Here is a 22,630-nt window from a genome sequence, read left to right as displayed (position 1 = left end):
AGAGCCAACCCCAGGAGCGGTATTGTTCTCTCCGTCCTTCCTCTCCGGTGCCTCCCCCACTCCTGACAAAATATGGAAATCCTGTCCCCAAGTCGTCTCGATCACAATACACAATCTCACAGCCAAAAGAATGTATTTTTAACCCCGAGACTTCGAAAATGGCTTAAATCATTCATGCTGTCGTCTAGTAGTCTGGCGCTGTGTTGTTCTATTTCCCAGGCTTAGTGAGCCCCCGTGGCCCAGCGCTGCGCAGCACCACCGGCTTCCAGAAGGGGGCGCTACAGTGTGCACGCCATCGGACCCCTCGCTCAGGGCGGGGCCGCCCCCAAACCTGCAGGTGACTCCTCCGGTGATCTGGACCACAGTCCAGACGAAGCCCCGTGGGGCTCCAGGAGTCTGGGGAGCAAAAAGGGGCCTCCAGGGGCTTACAAACCAGATGGAAAGAAAGAAACAAATGAAGGGGAAGCCTAGTTTCCCCTTGAGATGGCAGGAGAAAGTGTTTTTTAAAGAGGGCATGCCACCCTTTTTCCCCCCTTAAAGGAGTGTTGCTTCTGATCTCCCCCAGGTTTATCATATGTAAGTGGCACTTGGTAAGGAGGTGGCGGGCACTGCGGCTCAGAGCTGGCTGCTACCAGGGTGCCAGGAGTCCGGGTGACGGGGGCTGTGGGCCAGCTGCAGGCTCTGGAACGAAGCCTGGAGGGAGAGTTGTCCAGAAACTCCTGGGACGGGCACAAGCCAGGGGATGAGAGAGCAACAGTTCTCACCGTGACCATCATGGAAAAAGAAAACAAAATTTTTAAAATTTATTTTAAAATTATAGTTAACGTACAACATTGTGTTGGTTTCAGATGTACAACATAGTGATTAGTTTCAGAAAAACACCGACCATGTGTTCCTAAATTTTCTGTGGTTTTGAATTGGAGGGACCTCAGAGATCACACAATTTAATTGGTCCAGTTTCCAGACTGGGGACGTGAGGCCAGAGAAGGTGAGTGGCTGCTCACGGTCACGGGTGGGAGCCCACGGGGCCCCAGGCCCGTCGCCCTCTGGCCGCTGCACAGTGGTTCTGCTCTAACACATCTGGGTGTTTGAGGGCAGGGCCGAGTGGTTGCAGGTGTCCAGCAAGCTTAGTCTTCACCACGACGCCGTGAGGCTGCTGCCGTCATTCTGATGCTGTTTTAGACAATGAGTCTGAGGCTCAGAGAGACTCAATTTGTCACTCAGAATCCCACAGCCGGGAAGTCCCAGCTGGGATTTCAGCCAGGCTGAGTCTCTGAATCAGCACTCACCCTTCAATAGGTTTTGGTAGCTGGTCTGAGATCCTAACCACCATTTATAACAGCACATCCCTGGGAAAATGTCTTTTGAGCTGTGGAGAGAGAAGGGACCCGTCTGCAGAGACAGGCGCTGATGGATTCGGGGACTCGGGGCTGCTGCTCGCGGTTGCTTGGCCAGAGGAAAACAGGATGATGTCATGCGTACTGCTGGCACCTTGGGAACTGGACATAGGGGATTGCAGGGCTGGTGCCCACTGGTGAGCAGAGGTCTGGATGGAGGCCCAGGAACCCGGCCCCACTCCAGGGGTCTACTCTCAGTTCCCTGTGTGCACTGGAGCAGCCAGCCTTCACCTTCTGCCTCTCAGCTGATAAACTCGAGTCAGGCAAGGTGCTTCCCCTTTAAGTTATTCTGCTTCTGGTCTACTTTGAATATTGGTTCCCAAACTAGTCTATGCCTCAGACCCACTTTGGCTGGGTCCTGGGGTCAAGTTTGGTCCTGGGAGGACCCCCAGGACATTGAGGCTGTTTTCTGTTGGCCAGAGTGGAGCCAGACCACCCCTGCCCAATTTAAGGTAGTCCTGCGTTCCTAGTGGCACCTCACGTGACCGGAGCCAGAACCGGCCTGGATTCTGCAAGATGTTCAGAGCCATTCAGGAAGCATCCCGGTCTCAGGTGGAGTGGGTGAGCCACGCAGTCCTCTGATCTGATGCATTTGTGTTGCATGCAGATCTGCAGAAGGTGCCTTAGGGACGAGCTCATGATATAGTGACTAGGACGGTTTGCTTACAGACCTCTACCTTGACCCAGCAGTTCCTGGCACAGTCAATAAATATCTGTTGATTCAGTGAGGAATGAATGAACCAAAGTTTGCTAAGAAATGTTTCCAGAGCAACAGGATGTCTGTGCTGTTCTGACGCAGAGTGACCCTACCGCCCAGCAGGGGCCAGCTAGCTGTATGGCTCAGTTTCAGCATCAACCTGTGTCGCTATTGCTCCTGGCTCTGGCGTACCCTGTGATTGTTGCTCAACACCGACACCTGGAGGCGATGTCCTGAATTGCAAGCACAGTGCCTATTAATCACCAGTGGCAGGGGCATGCACGGTGTTAGAGGATGTTGACCTTGGAGTTACGCAGAGTGGTCACCTTACTGGGAAGTGGTAACCTTGCAAAGTAACTTACCAAATGAAAACAAGCCTCTTGTATTCTCTTAGAGCTGAATAATCAGGATCATCTCATTATCGGATGGTAAGAGGAAAGATACTTGTAAGAAAGGCTATTATTTAAAAACACTTGGAAACTACGGATCTCAACTAAGACTAATGTCTGCCCCACATTTAGTATTAGAACTAATAGAATGACAGTCATTAGCTATGGTGACATGAGCAGCTGCTCTGTATTGAGCACCTGTTGAACGAACTCCGAGGCCCTTCATGTTTATTATTTCTAATTCTCACAGTAACCTCACATATAGAAATAATTTTTTTTCTCATTTTTACATGTTAGGAAGTGGGTGTGAGACTCAGGAACATGCCTGAGTCCATGGCAGGGGCTAGGTTTGAATCCTACTTTGATCTCAAGCCTCTGCTCTTTCTCGGGGCCTCGGTGGCACCACCTCACTCCATCCGGTGGCACCGTTGACACTGTAGCTCGTTGCGCGGAGTCCTGGAGCCATCAAATGTATAGTTGCCATGTTTCTAGCACGGCAACTCTCTCCAGGAAACTATCGCTTATGTCTGTTCAGCGTCCTAAGCTCAGTGGGCGACAGGCGATGGAATCCTGAAGTGAATAATAATTTATCCTGTCCTAGATGTATTTAATATTTATTTACTATAATTACATTATAATTCAAAGTTTCTATTCTTCTCACAACCTGTGAAGTCACATGCTTCTGATTCTCAATCCTAGAGTCAAGTTGTGACACTTCTTTAAACATTAAGCCCAATTTATACTCGTATCAGAAAACTGAATTTAACAATGTGTGAAATGGAGGCCAGTGTCCCTGGCCACTCCTCTGTCACCATCATGATGTGAAAGGTGAAAGTGATGATAATAGATAATGGCAATTTCAGGAAATGACGAAAGTTAACAATTACTGACTCCTGACAGCCACCTTGCGAAGGAAGTTCAAGTACTGTCCGGATTTCAGAGCAGGAAGTGACGCGGAGGCCCTCATTCGCTTGCCCAGGTTGACTGAGCCGGTGGGTTGCAGAGTCACCAAGTTAGCCTGAGTTCAAAGTCCTGCTTGTAACCACGTATACTACACTTTCAATTACAGGAAGGGCTTTGAGTTCTTGCTTTGAGAGCAAAAACATGTACGTAACTACAATAATAAGGCTAAAAATGGCCCCGCACAGAATAAATTATTCCAGCCTCTATTGTGTCTCGAAAGCCATCCTGGGAAAGGCATCTGCTGTTCCGACTATGACAAGGCAGCGACATTATCTTAGAACATTTCATTCTCATTCATGGTTTTTGGCATCTCTGAGTTTTATAAGGTAATTCATGAATTTCTAGAAAAAATTCTCCGAGCTCTTTTAAATCTGGCTTCTTTTGCATTAAATACATTTCGTTAAGCATATTGACGGGTGCTGTAGACTGAATGCTTGTGTCCCCCCCAATTCATACGTTAAATCCTAGTGCCCAATGTGATGGCATTGAGAGGGGGCCCGAGGGCGCAGCCCCGTGAATGGCATTAGTGCCCTTATAAAGGAGGCCACAGTGGAAGGACCAGGACGAGAGCCCTCGTCAGACACTGACCCTGCAGCTTCTTGATGTCCCCAGACTCCTGAACTGTGAGAGGGAAGTTTCTGTTGTTCATAAACCACCCAGTCTATCGTATTTTTGTCGCCGCAGCCCTAATGGACTAAGACAGTGACAACAACTTGATGTCATAAATTACGTAGGATGTCATTACAAATAAAAAATTGGGGACAAAATGAAGCAGTTCTCTCTCTGGCCAGAGTGCCCTCCTCGGCCTGGCCTGCAGCCCTCCCCAGAGCTGGGTGCGTGTGGGTCAGGGACGTCACCACCGGGAAGAGCCACCCTCGTCCCTCTCTAGGGTCAGCTGTCCGGACCCCAGTGTTCTGGTTGGGAAAAGACTTGAGGAGGAGGCTGGAGGCAGGAAGCCAATGTTCACACACATGTTCAAGCTTCGACATGGCTGAGATGGATCTTTTCATATCTCTGGAAGGAAACGTGGAGGACAGAGATGGACGAGAGGAAGGGGAGAGGAAGGAGGGCGAGGACGAGCCGCAGTGTGTAGCAGTAGCAGTGAGTGCCACCCAGGCAGTCGGGCACCCCTCTGGTCCAGGGACCGCAATCTGCCCCATCCCCTTCCTCTCCTATCAGCAGCGTCTAATGAGACCTTGCTCGGTTAGAGATGGAAACAAACCCCTGTTAGAAGTGGTGGGAGTCTCGGCCACTCAGCACTGGGTTTTATGGGGTAGTTTTCAGCTGTGTGCCCAGTGCCCGAGGCCCTGCTCATGGCGACAGTGCTCACCTTGGGGCCAAGGCCAGAGCTCTCTAGTGTCTGCTGGGTTTTCACGGACACCGCATAGCAGACAAATGAAAGAAAAAGAGAATGGTTTTTTAAAAAGTAACACAAATCCCAGAGGTAATATTAAAATTATAAGGTGAAAAAGTGTCAGTGGTAATTAAACGGAAAATACACGTCTTCATCGTTGTAAGATGTGTATTTGATTTGTTGCTTCCCAATCAGGTGAAAAGCTTCTAAATTATTGCTAGGTAATTTATGTGAATGATCTCTTTCGTAAAGTTGCTGAAAACGCGAAGTTCTTTATTTTGCTCAGAGGGAAAATGGGTCAGTTTCACAACTGAAGCTTGACTTCGGTTTCTGAGGAGGGGATCCCAGGGTTCCCGGCAGTGAGGGGTCCCAGGCCTCCCCTGCCTGAGGGGGGCCCTGCCCGGGACCCGCATCCCCCGCGGGAAGGATGCATCCCGGCCTCTGCTCCTGTGGGAGCGGCTGCAGGATTCACTGTGGCTGGGTCTGTGCTCACTCAGGGAGGAGCTCGAGCCAGACGGGACAAGGAAGGACTGTTGGAGAGAGTTCAGGACGTCTTCATACAGCACATGAGCCAGCCTGTGCTCTGCACTTTGTGGGGTGCGCCGAGCCCGGCCTCGGGGACCATAGCGGGTCTTGGGTGTTTCCTGTGCAAATGGCATTGTCTGGGGGAGCCAGGCCATGTGGGAACAATGCTGGGTGGTTCCCCCGACTTTCTTTTCTAATGCAGATGTTTTTCAACAGCGTCACGAATACGAAGAAAATAAATGCATAAAGAGAGGTCGGGGGGGGGGGGGGAGCACTACATTTTATTAAAGTCGTTCTCAAAACTCAGACCCCGGATTTTCCAAAGCAGGAGGGTGTAGCCTGAAGACGGGGCATGTCTCTCTCACATCACCCTTCGCGTGGATGCGGGTTGCTCGATGAGAGGACTTCAGAGACCCGTCGGGGAGGAGCCACCGAGGCGCCGCTCAGACCGCGAGCACCCCCGTAGCCTGCTGTTCGTCGATCCACTTTTACCACATGGAGGTTGGGTTCTAAAGGGAGCACTTAACAGCAGAAATCACGCACATTAAAAATTGCCCTTGAAAATCTCTTCAGTTGCCCATACTAAAAGGTACTCAAGGTCTCTCTCTCTCTCTCTCTCACACACACACACACGCACACATCTCTTTGCTATTTTGTGTGTCTAAAGTGTACAGTGCACAGCATTTAATGGAACATGCATGCAAAATAGAATTTTCCAGCATTTATTGCCTACAAGAATCACATGGAACACGCCCAGTTGAACATATGGAAGTTGCGAGGTTGGTCTCAGCCCAGCGCCCTCTGCTCCACTTTGGCACAGACGGGCCCTTTTCAGACTGCCCGTGACCTCGAAGCATCCGGCCACTCTGGCCCACACCTCAGCTCTGCAGCCCCCCAGAGCGAGGCTTGCCACTCACTGCTGAAGGGACCCCGGGGGGAGAGCAGAGGGCTCGGCCCGGGAGCCCAGTGACGCGTGTCTGGGCACAGGAGGCCGCCTGGTTACAAGGGGAGATCTTGTCCTCTGACCACTAGCTGCACCAGGGAAAGCAGTGGGTGACAGCTTCGTGTGCAGACGCAGCAGGGGGAGCCCTTCCCACCAAACCCGCCCCTGGTAGGTGAGCACCAAATGCAGACAGAAAGTCTATCCTCCAACAGCCCCAGCTTCCTGGTATTTGTTTTAAGTATTTAAAATGCATTAGGCTTCACAGTAAAATGGTTAATAACTTAATGTCCTTGACATTTAGGACTCACTTTGAGTGAGTGTGTCAGTGGTTTTATTGGCGGAAGGTAGATGGTAAACGAATTGCACAATCCAACGGTTTGGTGAGAAACTGGCAGGGCTGGTCTTGCAGAGGCTGACGGACGGCTCAGAGAACTCGGCCGCTGGGGGGCACTGGGGTCCCTGGACCACAACAGCTGACAACAAGCCAACAGAAGTTCCACCCACATTATTTTCTGATAGTTAAACAAAATGAATGTATTTTCACAATCCCATAAAACAAATTCTGTGTAAAACTCTTAATGGGATCCCGAGATGGTCAGGGAGACTTCTGACTTGATGTAGAAAATCAGAAATAAGGCTTAGACTTCCGAGTTTGTCTTTCCCGTTTTGGTCGAAGGGGTGGCCGTCCTCCTTCCAGCGCGGCCTGTGATAAGGAGAAAGGGCTCATTCTCTCTGGATCTGAGGACAGAACACGTCGCCACGAGCAACGGGACGCCCTGGGATCGCGGCCACGCAGCTCGTCTCCCATCGACCTCAGCCGGTCATTACCGCGCTGAGCGGGTGGGACGCGCTGAGCGGGTGGGACGCGCTGAGCTGGTGGGACGCACCTCGCTGGGAAAGTGCAGTTTATGATCTTGTCAGGAGAAATGGTTTCACTGGGATCCTTTTAAGCCAATAATTTTATACCTACCTTCTCCTAAATGTCAAGGACATTAAGTTATTAACCATTTTACTGTCAAGCCTAATGCATTTTAAATACTTAAAACAAATACCAAGAAACTGGGGCTGTTGGAGGATAGACTTTCTGTCTGCATTTGGTGCTCACCTACCAGGGGCGGGTTTGGTGGGAAGGGCTCCCCTCTGCTGCGTCTGCCCATGGAGCCAGCATCCTGTTCCACGGGACAGAGACTGTGCGTGTGAATGAAAATGGCACTGATATTTCAAAACGAGGCTCGTGTCTGTTCGATTGATGAGGTCCTGACCCTTAGCCAGAGCAATGACGTTGAAAAGTCGATCGGCCACACAACGTTGCTGGCTGGTTCTGGGCGGAGATGGGGGACTGCAGCATGTCAGGAGAGACTGAGGGCAGAAGAGGCCTTGGGACCAGAGGGGAACCTGGTGCCAACAGGCTGGGGGAGCTGGGAGGGGCCCGGGAGCACAGCAGCCTGGCAGGAGCTGCGTGGAAGGACTTCCTGAGTGTGTGTGTGCGTGTGTGTGCGTGTGTAGGCAGTTCGAGATCACTGACGTGGAAGGACTTTCTGAGTGTGTGTGTGTGTTGTGTGTGTGAAGGCAGTTGGAGATCACTGACGTAGAAGGACTTTCTGAGTGTGTGTGTGTGTGTGTGTGTGAGGGCAGTTGGAGATCACTGACGTGGAAGGACTGAGTGTGTGCGTGTGTGTGTGTGTGTGCGTGTGTAGGCAGTTGGAGATCACTGACGTGGAAGGACTTTCTGAGTGTGCGTGTGTGTGTGTGAGGGCAGTTGGAGATCACTGACATGGAAGGACTGAGTGTATGCGTGTGTGTGTGTGTGTGTGTGTGTGCGTGTGTAGGCAGTTGGAGATCACGGACGTGGAAGGACTTTCTGAGTGTGTGTGTGTGCGTGTGTGCGCGTGTAGGCAGTTGGAGATCACGGACGTTCCTCTCTGTTGCGAGACCCAGGCACCCTTCCATCCCTCCGTCTTGCAGGCACCCAGGCCTGCTGACCACTCGGGAACACAGTTCTGCGTTTGCTGCCATAGACGCCGCCCTTCTGGGGTCCTGCTGCTCTGACCACCGCCTGTCTGTCTGCGTTGCCCTCCTCCTTCTTCGCCCATCTTCCCAAAGCTTCATTCCTGGGACTCTGTCCGGCCCCCCCTCCCCCTTGCTCAGTCTCCTTCGGAGCCTGTGGTTCCCGGCCTGCTCACACCTTGCTCCCTAGCCGGTATTCACATTTCAGCTTGGTTGTCCCCGGCCCCAGGACATCTCCGTGGAGTGGGTCACCTGTCTTTGTGCTCCTGGCTGCTGGTCTTGGCCTCTCTCCTTCCCTCACTGGCTCACAGGTTCCCGAGGCCCGGGCCTGGAGAGCATTGTCCACTGTGGCGCCAGGCACACCAGCCGGGGCCTGGCAGGGACTCCGTCAGTACCACCAGCGAGGGAGCTGACTCTGAGCTTGGTTAGCCCAGCCGGGCGATCTCACCAGCCAGGGGGGCACTGCTCTGCCAGTATTGATTTGAAGGTGCAATTATATGTGCAAATGCATTTCCACCGCTCTGCCTGAGGACCCAAGTTCTGAGAATTAGGTTTTGAATGTCCCATCCTCCACACTGGCATGTTACGCTTCTGGACGTTTAGCGCCTAATTTAAAATGAAAGGCATAGAAAATCGCACTCATTTAGCTCCTCTATTTGAAACCCATGTTGGGCTATTTTTAAATTTTCCTGGATCTTGTGCTGTCAGGGTGTGTTTGGGAGGGAGGGCGGCAGAGGAGGACACTGCGCTGGGGGAGACACTGCACCTTGTTCAGTGCATTCAGTGTTCGCGTTGCCTTTGCCCCAAATACGATTTCCAAGCCGAAGACCGAAAGCGTGAGTCAGCCTCCACACTGCGGGGATACGTTCTCAGCTGCCACGAGGGGCCGTGGCCAGCTTGCACCCTGGGTCATGGTAGGGAGTTTCCACATTTTTCTTTCTGCCTCCAGCCGACATGCCCCTGTCTCCACCGTGCCCACTGCAGATGGCAGGTGGGAATCGAAGACACGGGTGTTAGCTCTGTGTGGCTGTTTTACGCATCAGCTGACTTACGTACACTGCTCTCACGGGCCCCCATGTGCACAGGTGGCCCTGAGGGGCTCCCCCCGTCCTGCATCTCTGCTCTTAGTTGGTACAAAACCTGCTGATGCCACATGGAGCTGCAGCACACACCTGGGGTGTGAGTTGGAGGGTTGCTTGCATCTGGGAGGTGCAGAGTGTTCACACTACAGATGAACCAGTAGGGCGCCAGTGACCCGGTGTCCCTGACGCACTGTGTGTGGCTAGCCCTCACACCTCCCCTGGGACGCCCAGGTGCCCACGCCTGTGCTCAGGGCCAGTCTGTTTGCCCACGTGCCATTCTCTGCAGGGAGAGACTGCAAAAGCAAAATCAGACACAGTCTGTAGGAAAGTGGATAAATAATCTAACGAGCGCTGCAGAAAACCCACCACAGGGTGCGATCCTCCTGAAACTTGAATTTGAATGGGAGAGACAGGAAAATAAAAGCAGAAAAAGCAGCAGTAACAGGTGAATAAACCCACAAATAAGATAATTACAAGATGCTATAAGGCCTGCAGAGGCAAAGATCAGAGAGAAAATAATCGGGTGGCAGGCAGCCAATAGGTGTAGGGTAAGCACCCTCTGAGGAGGGAACATTTGAGCTGGGGCTTACTGGATAAGAAATCAGCCCAGCAAGGAGTGGGGGAGCGGGGTGCTGGGCAGAGGATGGGCACGAGCTGATGGTGACAGTGAGGCCATGGATGTGGAGGCCAGTGACGATGGCCACACCGCACCGGCAGCTTCGTGGAGAGGTCTGGCAAAGGGAGGCCAGTGCAGGTGTGAAGCAGGTGTTTTGGGCTCTCTTGCCAACGAGAAGAGCCAGAGTGAAAAGGTTGGGGGGCACAGGCTCCTCCCTGTTGGGGGGCCGCTGAGTGTCCTGGAGAAGACAGCCGCAGTAGCTTCCATCCCTCTTCAGCCTTCTGCACCTCCAGCTCTGCTATGTGGACATAGAGACGACCGTGGCCGGACGTGCCAACCCTCGGCTCAGGGACTGTGTCAGACCCTCAGAGGTGCAGCCAGGGTGGGCCCCCAACTATTTGCCCCTCGTGCTGAGCACCTGCCGCCCCTCCGCCCGCCGACATTCCTCCCAGGAAGGCGCCTTTGCGAGTCTCCTGACACACTGTTGCCCGTCTGTGAAAGATCAGGGATTGTGTTCCCTGTCGGCTGTTTTGATAAGGCTGACACCCAGCTCTTTGATGATGTCCTGTTCGTAGCTGATAAGGCTTGTCTCTTTCTCTTCCCCTTTCCGTTGTAGAATTAACTGTGAAAGCTGGAGAGAGCAGGCTCATCGCTAATACACGCGGGCTGGGCAGACACACAGCTCACGGCACTGATACCGGTATCTGATTATTTAATGGTCTACATCAGTCTGGTAAATGGCTAAACCTAGAAAGCCCTGTTGTCCTAACTTGAGGTTTTAAAATGTAGATTTTATTACTGTTCAGGTGTGGGGGTGCCAACAGATCAGGAGACCACCACCTCAGTTACTTGGTGTCCTGATAATCTGCTCTAATTTCTGTCTCATTAGGTTGCTAGTTCCTTAAGAACATAAACCATGTCTCCTTCATGGTGGCTTCCCTGGAGGCTGGCGTAGTACCTGGCCTGGGACTGGTGTGGCAGGATGCATTGGGCGCCTGGCCACCTTCTCTGAGCCCAGGATTGTGCTGGGCGCTAAGGGTTCAGAAGGTAGAATCCATGATGCAGCAGAGAGGATAAGCCATGCCCTACGTGACCTTGGCGGCTGCCAGACGGTCTGTAAGGAGAGAACGCAGAAGAGGAGAGAACACCACGGGCCAGGGCACAGGGCTAGACAGCAGACTCTTGTCCAGGGAGCATCTCGGTGGGTGGAGAGGCAGGGCCTTTGAGGTGGGTGTTCCAGGCAGGGGCGCATGTCCAGGACTCTTGAAAAGATACTTATTGACTCCAGTCAACACCCCAGAGGCAGGGTGGGTGGCAGTGACTCCGGGCTGAGACCCTGAAGTTGTCAGGACTCTCTCCTTCCCTCTCTTCTGTTGACCTCTGACGTCAGCTTCATCCTCATACTGTGCCTGAACCGTGGCCTCATTTTCCAGTGTTGGTGCTGGAGGTGGAAGAGACTCCTGTGTGTGCACATTGGAGGACCCCAGGGCAAGGGGCCTGATTGCTCATATCCGTGCCCCTGAGCGCAGAACAGGCTCCGCTCAGATGAAGGCTGGATGTGATGGCAGAGGACAGGGGCAGGGTGGGAGGGTTAGCACCCCAGAGCGAGGCTGTTGGGCAGATGACTCCTCTGCTGGAGGTGTGATGTGCTGTCGGACTGGCCAGCGGGGCAGCTGGTGAGGTTCTCATCTTTCTGTGCCCTCCCTAAGGCCACCTGGGGTGCAAGGAGCAGTCCTTTGCTGGGCTGGCTGCTTAGTTATTACCTAAGGCTGCTGGGGGGAAGGCACCTCCAGTACGAAAGCACCATGTCGTTGGGCATTTGAGAAGCTTAAAAAGGTTGACCCTGAGCAGGTTCTGCCTGTTCCTGCCGGTGTTCCCAGATCTCTCTTCCAAGAGCAGTCGCTCAGACAGACAGTCAGGCCTCGATGCTTTTGAGACCAGCGGACTCCGGTTTCAAACCTTAACAGTTACACAGAGCTGCATTAGAGGCTAAATACATTCTTTCCTTCTGTGGAATATGGAGTTTCTGCAGTGACATTCATGAATTGTGTTTCATAGCGACTGGGCAGCAGAACTGCGTGTTTGGGGAAACAGACTTTGGCATAAAACGGAACTGCGTCTAAAGCTCCCCTCCACCTTGAACTCACTTCCCGCAGCCTCAGCCTCTGCCTCCTGTCCTCGAGAGGGGCTGGGTGCGTCACCACGAGGGCTGAATGAGGTGATGCGCATGCGTGCAAGTCCCTGTGGCTCCTGCTATGAGCGCACTGTCTTTAGCGTAGGAAGGTCAGTGTGGGTTTGGGATTTTTTTTAAAGCTGACCAGGAATCAAATTTACAACCCTTCAGTGCATGGGACTGTGCTCCAACCAACTCAGTCACACCAGCCTGAGCTTTTTTCTTTTTTTAACACAAATTGGTTACAAAAATAGTATTCATTTTAAAAATGAAGCCCCAAATTCTACTTCTGTTCTATAAAAAAGTATGAAGAGAAGTAAGTCATGTATGTGTGTATAGTACATGTGCATGTGTACATATGTTCATGTGTGGTATATGTATAGGTGTGGTGTGTTTCCAGGTGTGCACATGTGTGACATGTGCACGTGGTGTGGGTGCGCAACAAGTATGTGTGCTCATGTGTGGTATGTGTGTTATGTGGTGTGTGTAGGTGGGTACATGTGCTCATATGTGCATGTATATCATATGCGTGCCTGTGTGGTGTGTGTACATGTGTGACATGTGTTGTGTGTACAGATGCACAGGTGTGTGACATGCATGTATGATGTGTGTGTGGCACTTGCATGTATGTACGTGTGTGACATGTGCATTATGTGGTGTGGGTATGTGTGCTTGTGGGTATGTGTGCTCATGTGTGGCATATGTACAGTTGTGCATGTGTGATGGGCATGTGTGGTATGTTTTCATGTGTGTGGCATGTACATATGTGTATATGTGCTTGTGTGTGGTATGTGCATTATGTGGTGTGTGCATGTGGGTACATGTGGGCTCACATGTGCATGTGTATGAGGGTGCAGTATGTGTGACATGTATACACGTGTGCAGGTGTGGCATGTGTATATGTGTGTCATGTACATGCATGTTGATGTGTACCATGTGTACATGTGCGTGACAGGTGCACACATGTGGGCATGTGTGTATGAATGTGTTTGAGGAAGTAAGGAGAAAAAATCAAAGAGAGTGTATATTCTCAAATGCACACTCCAAGGCAAGACATATAGACATTTTATGAATTTTTAAACTATTGTAAATGAAACTCCGGATCACAGCTCTTTCAGTGACATGTGCTAGAAAGCAGAAACGCAAACCTCAGCTCCGCGCTGTCAGCAGGGAGCGCCGGCAGAGGTAGCCAGGTAGCCGCTTACAATCAGTGGGAGCGCTTGGCTGGCCGGGACCTGTGAGTGGGGGGCTGTGGTGTGAGGCTGCGCGGAACCAATTGTGTTGGCTTCTTTTCTCATCTGCTCTCCATACCGCGTGTGCTCAGTTTTTCTTTGTCATCAAAAGTGCTGATTTATTAGGCTGCATGCTTCAAGGGCACAGGGAAATTGCATGTAGGAGCAGGTCTGGACTGGGAAAGTGAGAATCACTGTATCAGATGCTGCCCAATTAACTGGTGACGAGCACAGCAGGTGGCAGGGAACCTGGGCTGGATCTGTTACATAGCAGAAGCACTCATGATAGACTAAGCGTTTTTAAACCTGGTGGAGCTTATCTGCTCATTGATCCTTCCTTCTTCCTGCCCACTTTCTCTTCCCAGCTAAGCAAGCACAGTCTCCACTGAAAGGGGGATCAGCACCGACAAGTCCCTGAGACGTGCTCCGGGTTCAAGGGCCACGGGGCGGGCTCTCCGAGGCAGCCGCAGCCGCACACCGTCACGCAGGGCAAAACGGTGGAAGCGGGAGTGTAAACGTAGTCCAGCATAATTAGTTTTACTTTCTTCCTGGACAGTCCTTTGAAAAGCTCTCCTGCTCCCTGCCCTTTTGTGCCTGTGACAACGTGAAGTTCCTGTAGCGCAGCGTTCTTGTGCACATGGCCCAGAGGAGAACATCTGGACGAAGGGGTGAATCTCTACCCCCACTTCTGAGTGGTGATGGCAGCTCAGAGCCTGTGCTGTTGGATTAGCCGCTTCCTGCAGCGACCCTGTCTTATGAGGGTGTGGGATCACACCCTGTATCGAATAATCTTCACGTAAGCTGAGGGAAAAATGATTTGGAAATTATTGGGAAGGTAAAATGAGATGACATTAAATGCCTGATATTCTAAAACACAAATCTGATTTTATGTGCAAGTGCTGTTTTGGATTATCCATGCCTCCTCTGGCTTCAGCCAGCATGGAAAATCCTCTAAGATCTTCACTTCAGTCATTTCCTCGGGAGGCATTTTTTAACCCCGTCAAGCTGGGCCGAATCTCTTGCCACAATGTTCCCAGAAGGACTGCTGCTTTAAGTTCTAGCATTGACCTGACCTCCTCGCTCTGATTGCTCATTCGTCTATGTGGCTGTCTGTCACCAAACCTGGTTTTCTCCAGGCTAAGGGCATCTCTGCGGCCCCAGGGCCCTCATGCACAACCTGGCACATGGTGGGTATTTCAGAAACGTTAGATGAATGTAAGCATGGGAATCAGTGACCCTCCTGAAGAGAAACCTGCTCTTTGTAACTGTTCATCTCATTAGGGATGCAGGACCCACATCTGCTCGTTTTTCTTCTCTCTGAAAATCTCTTATCAACCTCAGAGGGAAAGACAGAGCCACACACTGAATGATGTCCCCAATGAGAAGTGATTCATTGCTCATTCAGTGATGGTGTATTGTTTTGGTTCCGACCCCAGAGGATTTATAGTGATGAGTCTAAAGCCTGGGATGGACTGTGTCCTGTTGAACTTGGGAACCCTCTCTGGAGAATTCTACCTAAATGACCACCACACATAGTGGCAGCAGAAAAATGCTGGCAATAAATGTACAGATGACAGATACACATAAAAACATGTTTGTAAAACCATGTGAATTTGGCATCTTATTAGAAATGAACCAATATGAAAATAAGCCTTCGTAGATTATTAATCATTTTCTCATTGCATCCTGCTTTGAAATCACCGTGGCCTTACCCTTTATACACACACATATTAGGTATATGTGTATATCTATTCATGAGAGATGTATATATATTTATTACACAGTGGTCGTTTATCTTATGCTGATGTTATTAGCATGCCTCCCTGCAGCTTCCCTACAGTTTGGTTTTCATCTGTTGGTGGCTGCTCTTTGCAGTTGCCAGAGCGCTTTGTAACTCTGACTTTCTACAGTGCAGTTTGCAGTCTCCTGAACTCCGTGTCCTCGAACACCTGCTACATGCTGTTGCTGGCTGAAATTTCACGTGCATTTATTCAGTGTGCGTTACCTGAGCTCCTGTTACGTTGTTTAAAATTGAAGTTACGTGTTGTGTCACAGTGGGCTCTGGCACTGCCCTCGCTAGCTGTGTGTCTTTGCCGACCCTCTGTTTTGCCAGCTGTAAAATGGGGGCAATAATAGGGCTGCTGCACACTTGATGTCTAGCACATACCTGACTCATAGGTACTTCTAGCTGAATTGACGCGTTCTTGGTATCATACATTTCCTCACACTGGATTTCCAATGGGACAGCCAAGGACCTTTTGGAACCAGCAGGGGCTCGCGCTGGTGTTTCCATCTTGACCTTCAGTGTGAAAGTCGACTCTGTAGCGCTACAGAATCGTATTCCGTCCCACCTGTCAGGACCATCCAACGGCAAGTCCATTGTCCTGTGTTGTTGACTTCCCCCGTCTTCGGTAGCTCAGTGTGACCACGGCATCTCCGTGTATGGTTCAGTCACCCAATGAGCAGAAGTTCTTCCATGAACACAAACAGAAGGATAATGTTTCACATGCTCAAACATTTCTTGGAACCTAAAAATTTTCCTTTGTCTTTCACATCTTTCTTCTCAAAAGGGTTTCTAATGAGAGTTAATTTTGTCTCTGTTGATTCCTGAATAATAAGCTTTGAAACGTGATGACTCATATTTGTAAAATGAGGTCAGGCTTCACTTGGTACTTACCTTTTTTTTCTAGAAAATAACAATAAAATGGCCAGTGTTTGACAAAATTTGTGATTAATGCTGAACTGATGAGTTCCCCTTGCTTCCATTTTCAAACTTGAGACCTTACTGTCCGTCTTCACAGCTTGGTCCTCATTCACTGAGGATGGTGGGACTGACGTTCCCAGGGATCACGGCTTGGTCCTCATTCACTGAGGATGGTGGGGCTGACGTTCCCAGGGATCACGGCTTGGTCCTCATTCACTGAGGATGGTGGGGCTGATGTTCCCAGGGATCACGGCTTGGTCCTCATTCACTGAGGATGGTGGGGCTGATGTTCCCAGGGATCACGACATGGTCCTCATTCACTGAGGATGGTGGGACTGACGTTCCCAGGGATCACGACATGGTCCTCATTCACTGAGGATGGTGGGGCTGACGTTCCCAGGGATCACGACATGGTCCTCATTCACTGAGGATGGTGGGGCTGACGTTCCCAGGGACCACGGCTTCACTCAGTCCCGGTCTGCCTGGGAGCTGCATTCCCTGGAAGATCATCCTGACAACACTGCTGTCCTCTTATTATGCAAACAAGGGACAGGAGGCCCTGAGACCTCGTTAGACCTGCTTCCACAGGACATTCTCCCGTCTTCCGTGTTTGCACTGAAAACAGTATTGCTTGGTAGCTTGGTAATCTTTTTCACCAGACTCATAGGGACATTTTTGGATTACTGGTAATGATGAAGATTTATAGAAAATGTGTGCACAAAAGTGAGAAGTCAGTGTGAGAGTCTCACACCCCATCACACGCTTGTTGACTGAAATAGGGTCCTGAGAGCCCCCCAGGCAGAGACTCTGGGCAGCGTGGCTTGTGCTATGTACCCCAACTTCAGAGTGGTAATGAGCCCTTCAGCATCAATTATCTTTGAGAATCAGTGGGATAGAAGTCATGATAAGTACATAATAGCAATGATAATAGTAATTACAGAAATGGCAACAACATCAGTAATGGCAATGACCTGATGGGGACCTCTCTGCTGCCGCCGGCTCTCCTGGGCACTCACACTGACCATGCGTTGGTGATCACCTGGAGGGGAAGCCCGTTGTTGCCAGGAGGAGGAAACAGGGCATCTGAGCTTGCCGAAACCCACCAAGTTTTCTCTGATTGGCGAAGGGCCTCTTTGGTCTCGTCACAACCGCTCCTTCCTTCAGCATCTGTGACTTCGAGGCACTGAGCTCTTCTCCGGTGGGAGCTGGTCTCGCAGCTTCGGAGGCTGAGAGTTGATGTCCACTCACTGGCAGGACCCGTTCCTGTCTGTCTTCCAGTGAGAGGGTCTGCGATCGACCCCTTGTTTGCACTGGAGAGGGTCCTCTGGTTCATCCGTAGGAGGGGAGTTGTCCCTCGCTCCTGTTCTCTTCCTGTACTCCACAGCCAGGTGCTTGGCCACCCGCTGGGCAAGGGGAGAGGAATAGAGCATAGGGGGTCCATGCCGTCCCTGGTGAGCTGCCTTCTGAACCACAGGGCAAGGGGGGCGGCCTTGCTCTGCAGACCCTGCTCCAGCTTGGACTCCTGCAGGGACACGGGGGCCTCGGGCTTCACTTCACGCAGCCGCTCCGACGGCTTCAAGTGTTTTCCAAACACAGGATGTTGTTATTATTAGCGGTTTGACCAAGATCTGGTGGCGTTTGGCTTTCAGTTGAGTAGTTCTGGGTTTTGTTCAGTCTTTGCATCAACTTCGGGTTTTTGTTTTGCAGAAACCAGTGTGAGGGAGAACGCCGTGCAGTACAGGGATGTGCTCGAGGAGAAGCTGCGCAGGTAAGGCCAGTGGCCCCGTTTCATGGCCCGTGCACATCTGGATGCTGTATCCAAACGGCATCTGGTGAGAGCGAAGAAAGAGGCCGGCCAGCCTCTGTGATGAACTAGCCAAGGAACGCAGCGAAAGGGGTCCTTTGAATCTTGTGACGGAAGAAGCGGGTGTCCCACAGACATCCATCCCCCCCGCTTCTCCTCTCGTAAAGCGTAAATAGGCTAGCGTGCTTGAAAGTGTGGGGGAGAACACAGATCATTCTCATGTTCCATGAAAAGAAGACCCTTCTCTGGTTTGTCAGATTCAAGCCCCAGGCCTTGGTCTGTTGTTCTCTTTTTCGTACTTGCAGGGGTGTGTTGCGGGTTTTGCCCCAGCTTCGACCATAAAGAATGCACATCTCAGGTTCTGTTTTGCATCCTGATTCAAAACCAGCGTGAAGATTCCGGGTTGCTTTTCAGAAACATTTTAACCCAATTAGGGATTCAAATTTGAGAAGCGTCAGGGACACTGAGGCCTGCCGAGATGTTTCTGGTTTTGTGGACGTGTACTCGTGAAACAGACCCCAGCCACCAGGATCTGTTCCTCATTAAGGAAACAAGTCTGAGCATGGAAAATGTGCTGCTGCCCGGGGACCCATCTCGCTTTATGGAGACGTTCTGCTACTATTTTGGAGATTATTAAATAACTCTTTTAAATAGGCTACGCCTTAGACCTTTTTTAAGACGACGCCCCGGGCTGAAGTGCTGCTTCTCCCTGCAGAGATGCTCAGAGGGGCTGCCTTGCTAGGTGGCTCTGCTCCGCAGGGCTAGCACGGTGCCATAGGGTTTACTCTGACGCTTGGAGAGCAGGTTCTTCTGACGGCCGGCGGATAGCCCCTGCCCCAGTGCCCCGGACGTGGGGAGGCTATCCGAAGGCGGGCAGTAGAGAGTGTTGGGGCAGGAGGGCCTGTGGGTAAGCGGCACCCTCTAAGGAGATGCCTCTCCTCCTTAGAAAGTAGGATGCTCACCTGGTCAGGTGTGCTGCTCTGAGTCTGCCTCCTCCGCTCCTGTCCCAAGGCAGGTTTCTGCATGTCCCTCCTGATCGCTGCTGTGAATGCCAGTCTTGAGCCATAAGCACAGTACATCCCTGTGTCCCTTCAGGTTATGCGGCAGCAGGTTGCCGTTCTAAGAGCATGGGTGTTAACACCTGCCAAACTTCAGGTAAATGTTCACCTTCAGCTTCTTTTGCTCTAAGAGTGAAGGAAGGGCACAGCCTTAGGGTCGGTGTTTGGGTTTTATTAAACATTGACCTTGAATCACGCGCATAGTTGGCAGCCAGCCCACATTGGTTCCTTTGGCCTCCTGCTTCTTCTGGTCCTCGCTGTTCTTATCATGTCATCTTAACTGATGTGAAGATGAGGACTCATCCTCGTCCCTCCCAGCTCCTGCTGCCGGGCGTCCAGCCCCGTGATCAGCCGTCATGTGCCTGGTCCTCCACCCTCCACCACGGACACACCCATTCCCTTTCCTCATCCTGGTTAGAGTCAGTTACTGAGTCCTGCCAACCTGGCCTCTCGGTGTCCCCGCACCTACATCCGCCATGCCAGTGTGGTCTGTCTTCTCTCACCGAGGAACTGGAGCGGCCGCTTTTCCATGGTTTTCTGTCTCCAGGGTGGCCCTTTCTCCAGGTGGTCTGCAGTGAGCATCTTAGAATGCAAACCTGGCCATTGCACATCCCCGCCGCCCCGAGGTGCAGCCTGAGCACCTTCCTGGGCTCGTGGCATTCTTCCTGTGGCCTCTGTGTGTCCTTCGGTGCCGTCCGTCACCGCCTGCACCAGGGGTCCTCTTCTCTTGTGTTTCCCCACGCCACGTGTTTCTCCTGGAGAGAAACTAATTTAGAAGGGGAACTGGGAAAGAGAGATTACCCAGGAAAGTGTTAGGTCGAACCGTGTGAGAGTTCCGATATTAGACCGTTGTTGACATAGAAAAATGGCAATTTCACATGGTTCACCCCATTATTTGGAAATCTGAAGGAACCTGCGGGAGGGTCTCCTTCCCCATGACTGGCATGCACCTGCGTGCGCTCTCTCTCCCCTCCCCTCCCTCTCAGCAGCCTTCTCCCTCCTTCAAGTCTGGGATGTCTCCTCCTTGAAGCCCTCCACGACTCCCCAAGACTGAGGACTGTGCTTGCAGCGCATGGTTCTTCTCGCTCTGCCAGGGCTTCCTGCCGGGCATTGAAGGTGATGGCTGTCCCGTCCAGACTGTGGCCTCAGTGGTCTGACAGTGCAGGGCAGTGTTGGGATGCCCAACGAGTATTTGCAGAATGAATGTTTGAGTGAATGAAGGAGTGAACACAACTAACTTATAGTCCCCGGTCTCCTCTGCCAGCACTTCCTGCCTCCCTCCTGCCTCTCCAGCCACACGGATGCGCGACTCGTAGACACTTGTTATGAGGGCCCTCAGCAGTCTCAGAGACCAGGGTGATCAGGGCAGTAGCTGGCCCACCCTACAGCCTTCTTCCCAAGGGCTCTGCATTGCTAGGCCAAGTGAGGGCAGCCGGGCTCCGCTTGGTGTGGACCAGTATCGCAGGCACGCCGGGATGGAGAGGAGAAAACGCAGCCGGGCCCTGTGACCCCTCGGGCAGCAGGCAGAGAGCAGACCGCGGGCAGGTGAGCTCAGGTGTGTGCAGGTCGTCCTCCGGGTCCTCAGCGCAGGAGGCCAGCCCGGATGCTGTGGAAAGTGTGGTGAGAGTCAGGACTCCCTCCTGGGACCGTCCGTCCCCCCACCAGGCCTGAGGAGCGACCCCATCACGGTCGCAGTTCTTTCCAAGAGAATCAACATCTCAAAACACAAACACTGTTTTAGCAGCTGGTACCGTGTGCGTCATCACGGCTGCTCAGTTAATAGTGCAAGACGTTGACTAGCGCAAGGTGATGGGCGCTGAGGAAAACCGCCGCAGTTGACTCGACTGTGATAGCATCTCTCGGCCTCACAGGGGTTTGGAGAGCGGAACAGATTGCTCAGGCCCCGCCGGGATGCGGCAGAGGGCACACTGGGCCATCAGGGCCACTCATGCCTGTGGAGACTAATCTAACTGAAGAGTCCACTGTCTCGGTACACCGAGACCTGCAGACCCGGATTCCGAGACAAGCCGGGGCGGTTCCACACCCTACTCTTCATCAGGAGAGTAAAAGAAAGAGTTAGAGTCACCTGACGCTGTCGGCCGTTCCGAAGGACGTCCTGCAAAGTACAAAATGAAAGGTGGGCAAATAGAAAGGGGGCTTTTAGTACATATTTCAACATAGATTTGCCTTTTAATAATGTGAATTTTATATCTATCTATAAAAATTCCCTTCTAAATCTGAATGATCATAAAAATGAAGAAAGGTGTTTTCCTTTCAAAACCTGTATTTTGAAAATCATGATTTTATTTGCTATCAAATAATGTTAAAGCTGTCAAATATTTGATGCACTTAAAAGTGTCTCAGTTACATTATTTTACATATTCAGGATACCTGTTCAGTCAAGCATAACTGAATAGATGAATAGCAAAATTATGAATTGATAAGTTACATCCATAAACTCTTTATTTCATAAAATGTGTGTGAGAATAAATCTAGACATATAGACATGCAGGTATATATACACATGTGTAAATACACAAACATAATTGAAAATAAACATATTTCATAATTATTCTGTTTATTTTGAAAATTCCCTCTTAGCAACAGTGAACTGAATGGCCCAGAAGGAGGGACACTCGCTCTCCCCTGGGGGGATCTGGCCCAGAAGGAGGGACACTCGCTCTCCACTGGGGGGATCTGGCCCAGAAGGAGGGACACCCGCTCTCCCCTGGGGGGATCTGGCCCAGAAGGAGGGACACTCGCTCTCCACTGGGGGGATCTGGCCCAGCAGGAGGGACACTCGCTCTCCACTGGGGGGATCTGGCCCAGCAGGAGGCACACTCGCTCTCCACTGGGGGCATCTGGCCCAGCAGGAGGGACACTCGCTCTCCACTGGGGGATCTGGCCCAGCAGGAGGGACACTCGCTCTCCACTGGGGGCATCTGGCCCAGCAGGAGGGACACTCGCTCTCCACTGGGGGATCTGGCTCACCGCTTCTCGGGCAGTGAGAGGCAGAGAAACAGCAAAACTCGGGCAGGGGCGCCTGTTCTCAGGAAGACAGTGGGCTTATAACGGTATTGGAGTTGTAAGTTAGCTGCAATGTAGTATGTTCCTGTTCGCCCTCTACCGAGGAGAGAGATTGTTTGTGGCCTTCCCCTGCTTGTTTCGGGGCATCCCTCCTGCCCCTTAGCTATGGCTCATTACACAATCAACAGCCTCCTCTGGCCTCGCACCATTTCAGCCCACTCACCTCTACAACCAGGGAGACTGATTACTGCCTCGCTCCCCTTCCGTCTCCCTGTGCGTCCAGCGTAAATGCCCGTCTTTCTCCAGGGAGGCGCCGGGCTCTCCATCAGGTGGCTCCACCTATGCTCCAGCCCCATGGCTGTAATGCCCAGCTTCACCCAGTGCCCGTGCTCCAGCCTGGCCAATGCTTTCAGTTGCCCCTTCCCCGCCCAAGCAGGTCTTTGTGGAGCCCTTGCCCACCCGGCCCTGGTGCGCTCGTCCTCACGACGCGCCTTCCCTCCGAGCCCTCTGCCTCTTTGTGGGACCACAGTGGGGGCCCCGGTGGCAACTCGTTGCCCTGTGTTCCCTCGGATCCCGTTGGACTGGGAGCTCCGTGCCTTACCTGCTTTGTATTCCAGGCTCACTGCTTGGCATGTGGTAAACCGTCAGTGAGATTATAG

General features: G+C 51.9%; 1 protein-coding gene across 1 annotated transcript in view; it reads left to right on the top strand.

Annotated features, from left to right (window-relative positions):
- The window catches only part of DISC1 (DISC1 scaffold protein), a 288,452-nt gene that overhangs the window by 199,599 nt on the left and 66,223 nt on the right, over positions 1-22,630 (top strand). The window contains 1 exon segment of the mRNA XM_036277622.1: positions 17,790-17,850. Coding sequence (XP_036133515.1) covers positions 17,790-17,850 — 61 coding nt within the window.

This window comes from Molossus molossus, unplaced genomic scaffold (assembly GCF_014108415.1).
Source record: "Molossus molossus isolate mMolMol1 unplaced genomic scaffold, mMolMol1.p scaffold_m16_p_23, whole genome shotgun sequence".
Classification (NCBI taxonomy): Eukaryota; Metazoa; Chordata; class Mammalia; order Chiroptera; family Molossidae; genus Molossus; species Molossus molossus.
The sequence above is the reverse complement of the archived record's forward strand: the minus strand, read 5'-3'. Positions and strand labels throughout refer to the sequence as shown.